At 35.1% G+C, this 18,947-nt stretch overlaps 2 protein-coding genes across 3 annotated transcripts; one reads left to right on the top strand and one right to left on the bottom strand.

Annotated features, from left to right (window-relative positions):
* Positions 1 to 424: 424 nt before the first annotated feature.
* Positions 425 to 13,365, top strand: LOC131154096 (RNA pseudouridine synthase 6, chloroplastic). 2 transcript variants are annotated; one of them, XM_058106605.1, is made up of 9 exons: positions 425 to 893; positions 1,211 to 1,339; positions 1,563 to 1,817; positions 1,905 to 1,986; positions 3,309 to 3,424; positions 3,509 to 3,563; positions 9,165 to 9,276; positions 11,369 to 11,538; positions 12,818 to 13,365. In XM_058106605.1, the coding sequence occupies exons 1-9, from the start codon at positions 643 to 645 to the stop codon at positions 13,088 to 13,090; spliced, it is 1,443 nt and encodes a 480-aa protein (XP_057962588.1). In that variant the 5' UTR covers positions 425 to 642; the 3' UTR covers positions 13,091 to 13,365. The 2 variants fall into 2 exon arrangements, with proteins under 2 accessions (XP_057962588.1, XP_057962589.1); XM_058106606.1 differs by lacking the exons at positions 3,309 to 3,424; positions 3,509 to 3,563 and having other exon boundaries at positions 486 to 893.
* Positions 13,366 to 14,304: 939 nt separating this feature from the next.
* Positions 14,305 to 18,022, bottom strand: LOC131154097 (glucose-6-phosphate/phosphate translocator 2, chloroplastic). The gene is given in 7 exon segments (XM_058106607.1): positions 14,305 to 14,676; positions 15,436 to 15,529; positions 15,531 to 15,647; positions 16,162 to 16,384; positions 16,849 to 17,074; positions 17,373 to 17,562; positions 17,564 to 18,022. Coding segments are annotated over 7 exon segments (1,107 nt in total). The 5' UTR covers positions 17,809 to 18,022; the 3' UTR covers positions 14,305 to 14,664.
* Between the last annotated feature and the right edge of the window lie 925 nt (positions 18,023 to 18,947).

The following is an 18,947-nucleotide window of genomic DNA, read 5'->3' on the forward strand; positions in this document are numbered from 1 at the left end:
GATAGAGTCTCGTGCTGATAACATGTTATAAAAGAAGCCAAAAAAAAATAGAGATGAGAAACAAATTTTATATAGTTTGGCTATGCCTACTCCACAGGCGGATGAAATAAAAAACTTCACTATCTCGAGAGGAATTATAAGATGATTTGAAACCGATCTTATACAAAATATCTCTCTTCTCTCTATCTATCATCTTCTCTCATCCTTTCTATATGTCTATTTACTTTAAACATGTAATGTCTGTGTCAAAATGAGAGGGAGATAGTGCACTTTTATAGGGTAATAAGGATAACAAAGAATTTATGATGGTAAAAAATGAAAGGTGATGGTCATTATCTTTTATGGTTTTGATAACAAAATCAACCTCCTCTTTCTTTATTAATTTTTTTTTTCTTTTACTTTTTGTGGCTATGTTTGGGTTAGGTTGAATCGTATACTTTGTATCCTAACCTTAATCGGGATTCATCCAAACGACTTATATGGGATTGCTGTAAATAAACCAATCCAAACTCTTTCTCTGCAAGCAAATTGGATTGAATTGGGTCATTTGGTCTGGAGGTTGTTTCTATGAACACCCTAACATAATTTCCTACATCCCTTTCCGGTTCGCCCTCAGTCAGCAGTAAGCTGCCCCGAGCCCGAATGAGTCTGGCTTCAATCTTCTTCAGCAGTGGCCTGGCTTCGTCCCTCTGGACGTCGAATAGTCGGAGCTCCGGGACACCCCTCGCCCTCCTGCGCACGTTAGTCTCTGCCCATGCTCTCCATTACACGCCCCACCGGAAACGCCCGTCATGTTGTTCTTGGAACTCCAGCAACAAAAGAACATTCATCTGTGAATCTCTTAAATCTTCAGACATTACCCCCACCGCTACTGTCCCTTCTTCCTTTAAGGGGTACTCCAAATTTCGCATCTTTGACACTTTATGCTTCTGGGTTTTGTTTAAATGAAGAATTTTATGCTGGATTTTATCCCAAATAGGTAGAATAGAAGGCTCTGTATAGGAATTTCTTGGTTATTGTTGAACTTCAGTACGTGTCATAATTTTGCACGTTTATCGCTTATTTTCTTTTGGGTTGTTTCAATCAGAAGTTTATGCAGGATTTTTATTCCAAACAGTTGGAAAAAGGCTTCGTATAGGAATATTATAGTTATCGCTGACTATTAAGTGCTATAATGTCCACAGTTTGCTAACTCTGAAAATTGGTACAGCTACAGTGAATATGGCCGCTTGCTTCCATGTCCTTCAGAAAATGGCCCACCAAGAATTGAACATATAGTTGTTTCAGAAGGAGGGCCTGTTCTTGAATATATTAGTGAAGCCTTGGATCTTCCCCCTCCGTAAGTGCTGCCTTTTTCATTTTCTTTTTTAATGCACTGTTTGAAAATATGAATTTGAGATTGTGTTTAGACAAATTTAAAAAAAAAATTTGTATGGAGTACCCCAAATATGAGTTGGCCAATACATAAATGCTTTAATGTTCAATTGTTCAATGTTTTGTTGTTCTAATATTAATTTTATGAGGATGGAGTGATGAGAAGGGAAAAAATTTCATTTTTGAAGGTTTGTTGCAGATCTCATCCATTTTGGAGCTGTATATTATGCACTTGTGTGTCCAGAGCCTCCTCCGAGTGCAACGCCGGAGCAAGTTAGAGTATATAGGGAAGTTACAGCATCTTCTGTTCTGAAAAGAAGAGCTTCAATCAGAGGAAAAACAGTGCGAGAAGCACAAAAGACTTTCCGGATAACTCATGTTGATGAGTTTGTTGAAGCTGGAACATACTTGCGTGTGCATGTGCACCCCAAACGCTTCCCAAGGTATTTGATCAAAAGAATGTTTAATGGCCATTACTGTTTTTTTCAGGAAAGTTATGGTGCTTGCTGACACTTGAAAATTTTGATCAGGTGCTATGAAATTGATTGGAAATCAAGAATTATTGCAGTATCTGAATCCTACGTGGTTTTAGACAAACCTGCTGGAACATCTGTAAGTAAATGATCTGTTTGTTTTTCAGTTCTGCTAATGTAATGCCAGCAAAGTTGTGACTAATGAGCAAGTGTTACTGTGTTACACAAAGCATGGTTATAGTTGTGAACGTGGTTAGATCATAGATGTTATGTTGCTTTCATCTTACTGCCTATAATTCAAAGAACGTTAAATAGACTTAAGAGGAATAATTTTAAGGGCACACGTGAATATTGAATCTACATCCTTCACTTTAACTTCTTTTCCCTAGAAATAACATGACCATTTTTAACTTGTCCATTGGTTGCTGTATTTTCTCACTTGTATATTCTTTTCAATAGTTTATATGAATTTCTCGTTTGCACAATAAGGGCATCAAATATGCATGAGGTAATATAAAAACAATAATGACAATAAGTCAATAACTAAGCATTAAGCCCCACTAGGAGAGGTGAACTACATGAATTTTCATTTGCCATTGCGCATGGTTTTAGGCAATATCATCAGAAAGTTAGAAAGTTGCCAAATCCCGACTGACTATCTTGTTCCAAGTTATTTAGGTCAATCCCCCCTCCTCTTATTGCCATTAACAACTAACTCACTTATCCTCAATGGTGTGTCATTTGGCCTACCTTGCATTGTCTTGTCTTATCTTCTAGAAGTGCCATGCCTAATTTATCATGGATTTTTTCGTTCCTACAATCTTACTCATCTGTCTCAGCATTCTCATTTTTGGAGCTTTTATTTTTATTCCCAAGCATTGTTTTTTTAATTCCCAAGCATTGTGATTCATATAACATAATTGGTTTTTATAGATGTTCTAAAGAACTTTCCCTTTTAATTATAATAATATTCCACAACCACCTAACATGCTTTAGCTCTATGTATTACGTCCTTGTTAATTTCTCCTTCAACTTGCATAATATATATCCAAGGTGCTGAAATACTAGTAAATAAATCTTCACAATTCAATGTTTTTCCACTAATTATTCCTCTTAGAATTGCTTTTCATGTATTTCGTTTTGCTTCTATTTATTGGATTCTTTTGGTTTATTTGATCTCAATTATTTTGTTTAATTTTACTCTTTTTTTTTTTTTTGAATTAGTTTTTTTCTTTAAATAATTTGTTTGGTTTTTGGGCATCAAATACTATAACAAAAATTAGAGATAAAAAAACTGAATTGTCAAAATTGTTTAACGTCAACCTAAATTAGATGACTGATATCTGTTTGTGATCTGCAGAGTGTTCTATATACTTTTTTTTTAAGTACGATTCTTATTGGGGTATAAAATGTTATTTTTTCAATCGATGTACTCTTTGCATTTATTTCAATTTTAATTAGGTTGGAGGAACTACTGACAACATTGAAGAAAGTTGTGCTACTTTTGCCTCACGTGCATTGGGATTAACAACACCGTTGAAGACTACTCATCAGATTGATAATTGCACTGAAGGCTGGTATTATATCTAATTATTTCCACTCCTTTAGGCTCATCAGAGTTGGCTATCTAGAGTAAGTAATGGCTTGGAATTTACTTGCAGTGTTGTTTTGGCTAAAACCAAGGAGTACTGCTCAGTTTTCCATCAAAAGATTAGAGTGAGTGTAATTTCTTTTCTGATTTGGACTAAGAGCAGCCTAGCTCTACTTGCACACAGAGCATTTAATTATTTATTTATTTGATAGCAAAGGAAGAAGATTCCATTAAAGAAGGAAGAATGTACAAAAAAGAGAGAAAAACCCGAGTAGAAAAAACAAAGGTAAAAACATCAACCAGACCAAAAAGGATAGCCAATTCCTTTGGATGTAGAAAAGTCCACTCCTTTAAAGCACCTAGAAGGCTAGAACCAGCGCACTAAAGCAAAGCCAAGTCAAGAATCTCATCCCATAACAAAGAAATATTTAGCTTCTTCCCAGAGAAAAATACACGCGTTAAGTTCCCAACATAAATTCACAGCACTCTGAAAAAATGCACATGTCCATAATGCTAGAGCATCCTTTTTTCTACAAAAACTAGAAAAAGAGATAGTCAAGAGGTTTTTCACCGTGCAAAAATAATTTAGTCATCTAGAGAAAGTGCAAAACCACAGTGCAAAAACCAATGATAAGCTGTTTCTGAATTGTTATAAAGCATTGGGAGAAAGTGCTTTCAAAGGTCTCCTACTTTACAACAAGTAATGCGTTAACTCTATTAAGCACAACCAACCAAATAAAAGCCCTAACTTTTGGGGGAATTGTGGCCTTCCAAAATTTTTTGTGGAGTGAAAAAGAGAAGTTAGCACCATCAAAATATCATAGAAAGATTTGCAAGAATAAAGCCCCAAAGAATCCAAAGACAAGAATGACTGTCTGCTCCAAAGGAGAGATGTCAATTATCCAACATTAGCAATTAAGAAGAAACTCGTCTGCCTCCTATCTTAAGAGATATGTGAAGGTGGAGCACCCAAGAAGGCACAGTACGATCTGAAACAAAAAAGAAAAAGAAGTAAAAGCAGCATTATGCCCCAAAATCAAGCGATAAGATGAGGAAAAGAAGTGGAAAAAGCTGCATTACCCATCCCAATATCTTCCCAAAAACGAATATGAGAACCATCACCTTGAAAGTGGGGATAAATCTGAGAGATAGACCTCCACAGACTTTTCAAAGAACATCTAGATCCCAAGTTATAATCCCAACCAATCCAACCTTACTTTTAATAACTACGCCAAACTGCCAAAGTGATGAATCCTCTAAAGGGAACTGCCAAAGCCATTTAGCCAAGAAGGCATTGTTTTTAGACATCAAATTTCCAAGACCCAAATCCCCCTCCACTTTAAACCTACGAACCACATTTCAACTAACCACAGGACATGTGAAATGGCACCCCATCCACAGATCACGATTGTTGAATGTTGTGCATATATCTGCAAGTGTGTTGTTGTGCGCAGTAACAAATCTGCAATTTCAAATACCCCTAATTTTGTCAATTAAATTGGAAGAAAGAGAAAAAGCACTTTTCATACATTTTTTTTTAATAATTTATACTTTAAAAACTTGTCAGAGAATTTTCATTTTCCTTTCATTTATAATGTTAAAAGTTAAATTACGACATGTTATGCATTGATTGTCAACCAAAAACAATCTCTATAACTGTTAACTTTTTCAATGTTCTTTTTAAAAAGGAAAAAAAATTAGATGCAATGTTACAAGTATATATTTGTATTTTTTTTTCTAGTCCATGGGGTAGCCATTTGGGCTTAGGCTGCTCCGTAGACACAATCCATCCCCGTTGTCAACTTCTTGTCATATCCAAGGATTTGGTCCTAAGATTTTCAACACGATAGTCCCATCGTCAAACCATTAGTTGCCTCTCAGGGGATAATATCTTTGAATTTTGCAGGTGTAGACTGTATTTGGTATGATGTCATTATATAAGTATATGCTTCTATTTGTTAGTATTGATTTTGATGTGTATTGTCCAGGCCCTCATTGGCAGTATTGATATCACTTATCACTCATACAAAAAAACTGTCTTAAATAAATAGTGTTTGGTTTGTTATAGGAAAAGTACTTGCAACCTAAGTGTTTGTCAAAAACCTCTTAAATAAGAAGTTATTCTCAAAAATAGTTCAGAAATGCTTATAGTCTGACATAATAGAGTGATATCATATTACAATAACATATTCTGTTATTACATTTTATTATATTGTAATATAATATTGCATAAAATATATTTTAGACTGTTGTTTTCATAAATATTATGATAATAAATTGTTATATTTGATATAAAACAATATGTTACATTGCTATAATATAATAAGATACTATATTATGATAAAATAATATAATCTAAAACAGAATAAAATAATATTTTATATTATTTTATTACAATAGAGTGATATCATACTAGACTAACATATTATATTATTACATTATATTATATTGTAATATAATATTGCATAAACTATGGGGCAAAAGACACTCACCTCCCTTGAGATGTGGAAAAAGATAGAGACCAAGGGAGGTTTCAAAAATGCCATAGATTTCCCCTGAAGTTTGCCAAAAAGACATAGACCTCCCCTAAGAAAACTTGTCTTCTTGCAAAATACAAAGAGTGGTTTGTGTCTCTGATAAATTTCAATGAAGGTTCTTGAGATTTTTGAAATCTCAGGGGAGGTCCTTGGAATTTTTGAAATCTCAAGGGAGGTTGTCTTTTTCTCAAACCTTAGGGGAAGTTAGTGTCATTTGCCCTAAAATATATTTTATACCATTGTATTCATAAATATTACGATAATAAATTGTTATATTTGATATAAAACAATATGTTACATTGCTTTAGTATAATAAGATACTATATTATGATAAAATAACATAATCTAAAATAAAATAAAATAATATTTTTATATTAAACTATGACTACAGAATATGGTATCTTATTATGATAAAATAACAAAATCTAAAACAAGATAAAATAATGTTTTTTTATTAAACTATGACAACAGAATATTATGTTATTATAGACAGCAATATATTATGTTATTATAGACAAAAAAATATTATGTACTTATATTATAACATGATAAAGTATATATGTACATATTATTTTTTTGTATGTATTTTAATTTTTTTTATCAAGTATTTTTATTGTTAAGAAGAAGATTTGTCATATATTCTTGCTCAATAATTTTTTTCTTTTTTTAATAAAAAATTACAATATCATTGACATCATGTTACTATAATATTTAAATATTGTAATACAACATCATAATATTCTAATGTTAAAATAAATATTGTATATATTATTATACTATGTCTTAGATTATTATAATAGTACATTATTACAGTTATGCTCATGATTATATGATGATATATTAATTGAAAACTTGCTAATATATTGTTATATGTATAATGGAATATTATTGTTGTTTTCATTATTATTATTATTATTATTATTATTATTATTATTAAGTTGTCAGGGTATTGCTCATCAACTTAGTACCTATTTTCTCAAATTATTAGACACTACTTTTTACTTTCACCATAGAGGTCGTGCTTTGGTGCGATGGCAAGTGCCTCCGCCTCGGTATAGGTGGTCTCGGGTTCGAGACTTGGGAGCGGCCTCTCCAAAAATGGGGGTAAGGTTTGCCGACATCTACCTCTCCCAGACCCCACTCAAAGTGGGAGCCTTGTGCACTGGGTACGGCCTTTTTTTTTTAACTTTCACCATACATTTGATTGTGGAATGGAATTGAAGTAGGAAAGGAATGAAGGTAGGAATGGAACCAAGATATGAATGGAACTGCTATTGGAATGCCTGCGTTTGGTTGGTCATACATAATGATTGCTTGAATCGCGATTTCAATTACTTCCCAATATTTGGCATAACTCAACAGTAATTACAGTGGAACAAAAAATAAGGGATTTTTTAATAATGCCTAAATGTAGAATTTGTTTAATTTTGTAAGCATTCTACTATAGAATTTTAATTCAACCTTAGTTTATTGAAAATTCTTTTGATTTTGTCTGCTTTATTAGTTTATTGAAAATTCTTTTGATCTTGTCTGCTTTATAGGATCATGTGTTTGAGGGAGCGGGGAGGAGAGTAGAAGGTCAGAAGAGGGCTTATTTATGATTTTTTTGTTTTGGGGGGGCTTTAGGGTTACTCTTATTAGTGCCTCCCTTTCTAATATTCTTATGTAATTTTTGTCTTCTTTTTAGAATTCCCACTAGGCTGGTGGGAACCCTGGAGCAAATATGATAGATTTCCTGTTTTGGAGATGATAAGAGGGATCACCTTGTTAGCTGGGATGTGGTTAGGAAACTCAATTCTGAGGGGGGGATTGAGGCTTAAAGACTAATTACTTATGTCATTAGGTTTTTAAAATTCTTTGGAATGGGTAGGATAATAAAGGAAGTGGCAGTGTCCATAGTCCCACGCGAGCCTCTGGAAGTTTGTTTTCCAGGTGGCTTATATTTTCTTTCTTTTTACTCACTTTCAAGTGGGTAATGATAGTAGAATTAAGTTTTGGGAGAATATTTGGTTGGGGGAGACACTGTTGCATCTATTGGTGCTGTGGCTGTTTAGGCTATCTACTGTTCATAATGCACCAATTAGAGGTTTTTTCTTTTGAGAGGGGGCTCTTTTTCATAAGATTTTCCATTTCTTCAGGATTCTCAATGAATGAGAGGTTGATGAGCTTACTTCATTACTGAGTGTGTTGGATTCTTTTGTTTCTACTATGAGGGGTGATGTTGGATTGGAGATTCTTGGGGTCTTTCTCTTCCAAGTCTTTCTTATTTCTAGCTCTTTTCATTTGAATAAAGCTGTTTGGAAAGTTCGAGATTCTAGCTTTCATCTAGACTCTAGTTCTCAATGGAATTAATACGAGTAACTTGCTATAGGTAAGGAGATTTTGTAAGGCCCTCAGTCCAGAACTATGTATGCTTTGCCATTAGTCGAATAAGATTAATGTTCATCATTTTCTTCATTGTTGGGTGGTGAGGTATCTTAGGAACACTTATTTTCTTTTTCAAGTGAAGAATGGATGGCCCTGAAAAATGTGTGTGATTTTTCATTGGTGAGATTTTGGGGTTTTGGAAGAGTAGAAGAGGGAGGACATTATGGACTTGTGCGGTGTATGCTGTTTTGTGGACTCTATGGCTGAAGAGGAATGCATGAATTTTCAAGGATCAGAAGACTCATCCAATTTTGCTTTGGGACAAAGTTACTTTCCATGCTTTACATTCCTTTGGGGTTTTGGGGGGTTATCGCTATCTGATCTTCAGAGGAATTGGAAGGCTGCGGTATTGTAATTATTTTTTGTTTTAAAAGAGGATGCCTTATCCTCCTCCTCTTGTAGTTTTTTTCAGTCTTTGATGGAGTTGTTTTGTATCTTAAAAAAAAAAAGCATAAGTAATAGATGCCAAATGAAGCTTTGCCCATTTTACTTTTCAAGATCTAAATATTGGGTAAATATTTCCATGATAAAATAATTTATGATGCACTTTAAATTTTTAGGAAAAAAATTGGCAGTTAATCTCAGTATAACATATGGAAGAAGCCATAAATAAGTGCTGCCGTCTTATCACCATCTTGAAGTTGTATTCTAATATGTTTTGAATCAATATAAAACATCTTTGGAGTCGGATACCTTTACTTGTTTCTGTGGTTGTCTCTTTTAGTATACAAGATTATCTTTATGTTTTATATATTTTTTCAGGAGAAAAAGGTGAAAAAGCTTTATCTTGCTCTTGCTGCTGCTCCTCTGCCTATTGGAATAGTTACCCATTACATGCGTCCAATTAACATGGCTCCAAGACTTATTTCTGAAGGTAACAATTTCTATCAGTATCTGGCATTGCAGTAACTTGAGGAATTAGTCTGGGGCCTTTGAAGATTTAAGGGGCGTTTGGTATCACTGTCAAAAATTAGAGAAATGAAAACCAGAAGAAAAGATCAAAAACCAGAAATAAAAACTAAAAACTAGAAATCAGCAACCTGTTTGGTAAACATTTATAAAACTAATACAAATTAAAAACTTAATTAAAAAATGCTCATTTTCATCTTTAAATCAAATAATATTATAAATTTATTAAAATAATAAAATTAAAAATAATGCACATTATAATAAAAATAAAATTTACTATAATTATTTTACTTAATTGTTCTACTTTCAAATTTTTATTTACAATAAAAATTTTATCAAACATGACAATTGAAAAATAGTAAAAGTATTTTGTAATTGACGTTATTTATTTTTTTAAATTTATGTATATTTTTATTTAATTATAATTAAGTTCATATGATCATTTAATTTTGATTTTAATTTAATAGTGTATAAAATGAATAATTTAATCCAAAAAAAAACTATTTTTGGATATTAAAATTTCTGGCAACCAAAACAACTGAAAACCATAAAATCTGATTCAATTTTTTGGTGAATAGCTGAAAATCAACAATAGAAACTAAAAATTGATAACATAAACAAACATGTTTTTATAATCTGTTTCTTCATTGTGGAGAAATAGAAACAAAAAAAAAAAAAAACAACAGATAATAGGCCCATAGTGATTCATCTTTATGATATTTTGAAGTAGAGAGGCCAGCAGTTGACATGACTTATCTGGCACTAAACCCAATTTTTATTAGCACTGGAAAAGAGTTTTGTTTTTCCAATTGTGGGGGTGGTTGGGGAACTAACCAAGAATTAGTTAATTGTTGATGGTCCATGTTGGCAAAATAAATAACCAAAAGTGAACAATAAATGATGTCTTCCCCATATTTTCATGATTTCATTTTTCGGTTGTGCAAATTTATTTTCAATTTGTGCCCAAGGCATTGCAATAATTTCAGGAATAAATTACAGATTTTTATTAGTAAAAAAGAAGAGAATACATTAAATGAGTAGGGAATATACAAAGTGGAGGATTAGAGGTCCTCCTAAAATGAAAAAAAGAAAGACAACAAGAGAAAAAACAAAATCACTATATGATTCTGCCAATCCTGCTGAACTCCAAGAAGCTTGTTCCCTTAGGACAGCTAGCCGCAAAAGCCCAAAGAAAGCCATAAATCTGCTCCCATCCCAAAGCAATAACAGAGTCAACTCCTTTTCCGTGAAGATACATGCATTTTGTTCCAACTAAATACCCCACAAAACATCAAAAACCACATCTCTCCACAATCTACTATCATCTTTACCCCTCCGGAAGCCTCTATAAGAAATACACAAGAAATCCTCCACTAACTCTAGACAAACCCAAATCTCTCCGTGCAGTCAAACAATCTAGTTTACCCACCCCAAGCAATGACTCCATATTTTCTCATGATTTCGTTTTGGTTGGATCCTCCATATTTTAATGATTTCCTTTGGTTGTGCAACATTCATTTTCAATGCACTCTATTATCAACGCACTCTATTATCCACCCCCACCCCCATCCCCACCTCCACCCCACGCGCCCCTGCCAATAAAAAAGAAAAGAACTTTGGTCTGAGTCTTTTAAAAACTTAAGTAGAGACATTATTCATCCCAGGGCATTACTGCTTCCACCTCACATGTAGATCCACATCCCACCCAAGTGTAATCTCTTGAGTATTTAGATCACCTTCATTTCCTTTCTACATGCTGCATGTGATATTGACAACAATCAAATCTACAGAAAGAAAAAGTAAGTTGTAGTGCACAATGCTCCGACACCATTGGTGGTTTGGAAGGGAAAGATGTATGCAGTCTTATCTCCATGCTTGGAGAGATTGTTTCGATCCTTGAAAATTTACAAAAAGACTTATCTGGAATTTAGTGCTTAAAGATGCTCCATCAGTTGTATTTTTTTTTTTCTTTTTTTTCGGTACCATTGCTTTGTGAGTTGAGAATGATTTTTGACTGGTTTCGCCTTTTATCCACCCAAAATTTGAATCATATGCAGATCCTATTAAAGGATGGCACTTGTGCCAACTTCAGGTTTTGGAATGTGAGAGGGTTCCCTGGCCAGATACTGTCACTGAAGAGAAGTATTGTGTGGATGACTGTGGATGGCCCTCAAAGGATTATGCATTTGAGTGTAAAATTAATCTTTTGACAGGCCGGACTCATCAGGTAGATCACCTATCCTCATTATTATTATTATTATTATTATTATGAGTGTTCTATAAAAGGCTCAATCGAGGCTTGCCTCGAGGCTCACCTCAAGGCATTTTGCCTCAAGGTTGCTTCAAGGCACAGCATGCCTAAAATGCCTTGAGGTTCAATCTAAAATACCAAATTCCAAAAATGCTAATGCATTATATGTCGAGGCTTATGCAATTTTACAAAAGGCACATCTTTTGCGTCTTTTTAGTTGAGGCTTACGCATTTTGGGTGTGATTATCAAGTAAGAATTGGTTAAAAAATTTTAAATACATGTTTGTGTAAAAGGAATGCCATAATATGAGTTAATTTCTTGAACTCTTGAACCTCAATCTTTCCAAAATTATTGAGAGTTGCATCTTTAATCATGAAAATAGTTTGAACATTGTCATAGTATAGCTATCTCTTGCCATGATTTATGTCATGTATTCAATTTAGCAATTTTTGAATGACCAACAAGTAGTTTGCAAAGTATATATAATTTTTTTTTTCTTACTTTGTATTTGTGATTTTCTTAATTTTTCCATATTTTTGAAATATATAAAATTTATTTACATATTTGTATCTTAAAAATAAATTCTTAAAAGGCTTGCGCCCCAATGCCATAAGACTTATGCTTCACCTCTAAGGGTTAAAATGCTTCGCTTCACACGTTTGAAAGAAAAAAAGAAAAAGAAAAAAACCAGCCGGCAATGTGCCTGCATGTGCTGGATGGAAATTGGTGGCACCTGCTATGTAGGTATAATTGAAATTCCAAATCTGTAAAAATTAAGTCAACCAATCTTTTATTGCGTAAGATGATCATGGGCATTTAAGATAAAAATTGCGGGGTGTTGCCTTTTTAGTAGCATTTGTGGGCATCTACTTTGTCTTTTACCAACTTTACTTCATAAATGAACAAAATATTAGTAGGTTGCTGTTGATGCTTGATTTTGATTTGTTTTAATTAGAAGAATATCAAGTTTCCAAGATTCTAAGTTTATTTTCTGCAGCAGTTTAATTCCACAATCAATTTTTGAACTGCACATATGACTTTTTTTTTTTTTTTTTTTTTTAATTTAATAATTTTGTTTAGAATGTGCTCTTGTTGTGTCACCAGATGTCAGTGAGATTGACTATTATAAAAAAAAAAAAAAAAAGTAATGTTAAAGATTATATTGTACCTTCATCACCTGTATGCATAAGATTATTGAGCGGAGAGATGAGACTTGAAACCATCACTTTGACAATGGAAAGCTGTGTGATGCAGATACGAGCTCAGTTGGCTGCCTGTGGTGCGCCAGTAGTTGGCGACTCAATGTACATGCCAGCTGCAATTGCGGAGCTTGCCAATCCAGGGCTTAATCTATTTGGCAAGTACAAGAAACAATTTACTAGTGAGGATGACAAAACTGCAGCTGTGCAAGAGTGGATAGCACAACATGGGAAGGAGCCTAGCATTGCCATTGGTCTCCAAGCGTGTCAAATTTCTTGGGATGAAGGAATGCACATTTATCATGCTGGATCTCCCTGGTGGAGATGAGGAAATGCCTACCAAAGTCCCCAGGTGCTAGAGGTTGGGGGTCAGTAATGTTGTTCCAAATTGGACAGAAGTTGAGGTCTCATGTTTAGAAGTTCCCAGAATTCACTGATCTGCTCATTTTTGTCCCATTCCTTGGGTCGTTTGTAAGATCAACTTGCAGCTGTCCACAAGCATTGTGTCAAGAGGCTGAGAAAAGCCTACCGAATGTTAGGTGATCATTGTACATTTTTCTTTTGCTGTGCTTTTTAATGATTGAAGGCCATTGCATTGTGCTAGTGATCATTGTACATTTTTCTGTTCCATTCTTCTTGTGTTCTTCCCAAATGCGTACACTTTCTATGGCGAAGAATTCATCACTTGCAAGCTCACTCATCATTGAGTAGGATTTCTAAAGAGCCTTGCAAACTCTCTTGAGAGTTAGATGGTCCTGCTACCTCCGGGCAGAATGGTCTCATTGCCTGAGACTGATGTGGGGTTTCAATGTTTCATCATTTGGTTCAAGGATGAAATGACCACTGATTTCAGCATTTTGGTTGAAAATTCTTTAATTGCATCATATTTGTATTATTTAAGGTTCACGATAACAATATAAGCTCATGCAAATTCTGCATTCAAGACACTCTTTAATTTTCAATTTGAGCAATTCCAGGAAACGATGAAATCATCTGAAAGTTCTGCCCTGAATTTCTATGTTGAATTTGCTAGGCCGTGCATTCAAGATTTTCCCACTGTTTTTGCCCTGTTTTGGGTTCATGTTCATCAAAGATTGAGGCTTCAGCACAACACCAGGTCAGTATAGCTGTGCCCAATAAAACCCAGAAGGGAGGCAACTGAAAATATCCCTTGCTGGGCCATCCAAAAATAACAAAACCAATTGACCAAGCAACGTTTGGTATATTTACACTCAACTGTCATGAATTCCCCAATAAAAATTTGGAGTTAGATGATCTCTTGGCCATTAAATTTTTAAAAACATTCTATCTTGATTATTTCAAATAATTTTAACATGATCACTAATACAATTTAAATTGTTACAATTAAAACGCAAAGTTAGTGAAATAATTGAACTGGAACTGAAACAATTTGTAAAGAATAGTGATTGAAATTACAACAATTTGAATCACTAGGAAAAAATTGCATTCCTTAACTAATTCAGTGCCCATAAGCAATAAACTTGTAAATTTCACACATCTGTAAATTCACAAACACGAAAATGCAAATGAATCATGGGATTATTATTATTTTGCCAATTAATGAACAAGAAGATCCATAACTCATCATTTTTTCGCCACAAAATTTAGAAGCACCAACTATTGTTCTCATGTACTACAGGAAAACCTAGCCCAAAAGATCCTGCCAATGGTGGAATTAAAAGATTTAATAATCTACTAATCACGGGGTGTGTCGTAGCATTATTATTAACATTATTATATTTGACCTCTGGAAGAAGAAATGCCACATGGCCCGCCTTATGGTTGTTCATCAATGCTTGAAACCAACACTCAACCAACACTCTCAGCCAAATCCAGCCTCCTCATCGTCTATCTTTACCATCCATATAGCAATAAAAAGCCTCATTGCCTTGCCTGCTCATTAAAAGAATTCAACAGAATGTTATCGGCAATATTTCAAATTTTCACAACACTAATTCTGATCTCGTAAATGTAATTTTATCAAACAAGAAAAATGGACACTCGTTTTTCTGTTTTCTTGAACACTGGTGTCTACTAACCTTCTGTGTCAATGAACTTTTTGTTAGTACCTAAAATAAAACAAAAATAAAAATAAAAATGGAAAGAGAACAATTTGACTAGATACCATGTTTTGGAGGGAATCCCATATCATGAAGGGAAAAAGGAAGGTTAAAAGAATGTGCAAAACAACTACTTGAATGCTTTTGCACACCATCCCAACTTAAACTGCATAGACCAAATTATATGGCACTGTTATGCATGCCCATCAATAATTAATTTGAAGACAATGTATCTGCAAATGAGCCCCTCCAAAAGGTAAAAATGTTTAGGCAACATGCAAGAATGAGAACTGTGTCAACAAGCATCTACCCCTGGGTAGTTTTGAGGACACGACAATCAAGACAGACAGCCATATTTGTTTGTCTGTCAATGGCTTAATGGCTCTTCAAGATAGAGAAAGGAAGGCCACGCTGCAGTTTTCTGTCTCCATTCAAACAAGAGGTATAAAAGACTGCAAACAATTTAAAAACCATAATATACAAAATTGGATGCTAACAAAAAGCCAATTTGCCCATACATTTGGTTTGGATTTTGGTCACTGGAAATTGTAAATGGTCTAGCTTTCAATTAGTAGAAGAGATGAAAATTTACCTGAGAATAGAGGAAGGTTCCAAGGATTGCAATGGCAGCTCCGAGGGCGTTGATGGGTTGGACAGGGGTGTGGAAGATGATGATGGATGAAACTGACTGATATTCATTTCATCGTGTTTCCTATGCTAAATGTCAAGGGAGAGATCTGATCCAAAGACATGTATGATACTTGATTATACAAGTGATAGAAGATGCTCTGGGCCGCCACCCACCTGTTTGCAGTTCAGACAAAACAAATATATCAAATGAGAAAACGACTGAAAATTCTGCTAAAAAAATGAATGCAGCTCCAGAAACTTAAATTGTGAGACCGGAGTTGTTGCTTTGGTATACCCAAAAAACTACATGCCACTCAAGAAATGAAATGTAAAATATACGTGCAACAAAATATATACAAGCAGGTGACCAAACTGAAGCTTAAGTTATATAGAAATCAGACTCCAAGCAATTTAAATGCAGATTCAATGATTAAAATAAAACGAGTTAAACTAGAACAGTTAGATTGAAGCATGAAAGGAGTTCACTTTAGCAAGTTTTAACTTTAATCCATTCACAACACTTAAAATATGAGTTTTGAGGGAAAAGAGAAACATGTCTACAGCAGCTCAATGGTCTTCAACCAACTTCTCAACACATAAAACAGACAATTAGTTGATGGGGAGCTACAATAATCAATAAACAAGAGAAAGAAATTCAGTGTAATGGTAGCTGGAGGTGACTGGTTACCATGCAAAATGTGGTCCAATCTGAGAGAGAGCCTTTTCCCCGCCAGCAGCCCACACTTGGGGACCCTCCGCAGCAACTGCAAAAGGAGTGAGAATCAATAGGGACAATATTGACAGACAAGCATAGTAGTTCATCCCGCTAACAGACTTCCCTTTCATCCCTCTCTTTGAAAATATGTTCCGAAACACAAATGCCAGATTCGATATCATCGGTCCCATAAACCCTAAAACATGCAGCACAAAAATTTAAAATTACCCAAGAACAAACCAAGATCAACCATCCAAGAACAAATCAAGACACTTACAATTACTTCCCCTTTAGTTGGAAAGAAGAAGAATTAAATTTTAAAGCTTCTCTCCACTTATCTCTTTTGGTTAAAGGAGAGAAGAGAAAATGAGAATTCTCTATATGTTTATTGTTTGATTCGCTTGACGAAGCGAGGAAAAGCAGACAACAAAAGAGGAGGTTTGAGTTCCTCTCCAAAAAGGAGATGAACAGAGAGAACTGATAAGTAATTGGACATACCTACTCTCTACTCTTTTCTTTCTTAGCTTCTATCCTCATTTCTCCACTCCTAGAAGTTTCTGATCTCTCCAGTTCTCTCCAACCAGAAGGGAAGGTTAACACGAACAAGGAAAACTAGGAGACGCTAATTTCAAAGTTCCAAATGAAAAAAACTGGTCTCACCAGTCATGTTGAAGTTGAATTCAGTGACAGCGGCTAGAGCACAGCCTCCAATGATCGGCAGGAGCGATAGGTAAACTGGCAGGGGAAATGTCTCGCCTTGTAGAAACCTTGAAACCAACACACTGAAAGCAGGCTCACCACTCTTGATGATATGAGTAAAGGAAACAGCCACCTTTGACATGCTCACTGTTGCTGCTACATGCCCAATTGTATGTGCCACCGCAACCTACACCACAAAAATCACCAATATATGAATACAAGCCAGTACCCAAAAGCCCAATTCTCTGTTTGGCTGCAGAGAAAAAGAAAAAGAAAAAGAAAAAGAAAAGTACCCAAAAGCCAATTGCGTTGCCTGTCCAGTGAAGTATGCTTAAAAAGTACTATCAAGCCAAAAGTTTCCGTTTGTTGGAGAATTAAACATTAGACAGACTAATTTTGAAACCTCAAATTTTCATTCTGTTGAATCTGTTTACGTCCTGAAATTTTCCAAGCAACCACATAAAGACAAAATGGGAAATCCTTACGGGGAATAGGGTCTTCCGGAACTCAAGATCCGTTTTGGGGGCTTCGGCGATCCTCGTAGCCCAGGAGGCCAGCATCATCAGCGACCCCGCCGCGAGCGACAGCGTTGACGTGAGCCATGGGTAGGGGAAGACATTCAAGACCTTCTTGTTGTAGATATTGAACACCACATTCAGAGCCCCTCGAATTGCGCCTCTTCGGGAAGTCGCGATTGGCCTCATAGACTCTGCACTCACTCGCCGGCTTTCGGCTTCTGAGCACCGATTGGAACGCCAGGACTGAAGAAATGTGCAGAGGTTTAGCGGTAGAGACTCTTTTGTCTTGTGAATTCGGAAAAGACGGCAGTGAACAGAGTTGAGATTTGGGGGTCGAACACAAACGAGGTAAGAAATCTGAGCATTTGAAAGATGAAGTCGATTGCTTTATCGAGGAGATCATTTTGCCTGTTCCTCTAAATGCAGAACAGGGGGCTACAATTAATTTCCCAAATGCGTGTGAAATCAAACTGGGTTCGGGAAATGGGCAAAGCCTAACGGCGAAAAGGGTGCTCAGAAATGGGAGTGTCGCCGGTGGTTCGCCGGAATGAGAGAATGGTGGGAGAAGCTGAGAGAAGTAGAGAAGGGAAAAAACAAAGGGGGAAGGAAGATTTTTGTCCCTTGGGAGGAGAAATGGGAGAAGTAAGGTATTTATAGAGGATTGATGGAGCAATGAAGAGGCACCGGAATCACGGGATCTTCGGATGGTGTCTATGTTTTTAATCTTATTGATTGTTTTTTTTAATTATTATATTTTGGGATTTGTTCATTTACACCCGCGGCTACAAATTTCGGCGCATGCAAAATGATGGAATTGTTCAAGAACAAGATTTGGGAGTCTGAATCATATGACATAGCGAAGTCTAAGATCATCTTCAGCATTCCCAAGCTTATTTTTGTCTCCATGTCCATATCCTTTATGTATTCTCATAATTTTTATTATCTTTTCCAACGTGTCCATTCAAATAAATCTCATATAAATATTTTGTCAGTCCCTGGTATACCTTGTATCATTCTATCCATATCTGCCCAAAATTGTCTCTTAAGATTTTTTGTCAAGCCGACTTGAGGAGTATAAGCACTAATGATGTTATTTATCTTTTGTCATAATACCATCTTGATTTTTATAATTCTATTCCCTACTCCATTTACATCAACAACACTATCTTTTAAGTTTTTGTCTATAATAATTCATACTACATTCTTATATTTTTTTTTTCCAGTGTACTAAGTTTAAGTTCTAATTTATCATATTCTCTAACTTTCTCCTCTACGCACTTAGTTTTTTGAAGGCAAATTATATTAATTCTTCTTTTAATCATTGTGTCCACCATTTACATGTTTTTACCCATAAGTATCCCTATATTTCAAGTTGCTAATATAATCCTAATTTCCAGAACTAACGTCTTTACCTGCCCACAACCAGAATGATGCAGGAACCCTTGCATATTTGACATCGTACCTAGGCGCTGACATGGCGTGTTGCTTCGGGGCGACGACCCTAGCCCACCCTTGCCCACTTTTCACTACACTCGGGTGGTA

The sequence above is a fragment of the Malania oleifera genome, chromosome 4 (genome assembly GCF_029873635.1).
Source record: "Malania oleifera isolate guangnan ecotype guangnan chromosome 4, ASM2987363v1, whole genome shotgun sequence".
Lineage (NCBI taxonomy): Eukaryota > Viridiplantae > Streptophyta > Magnoliopsida > Santalales > Ximeniaceae > Malania > Malania oleifera.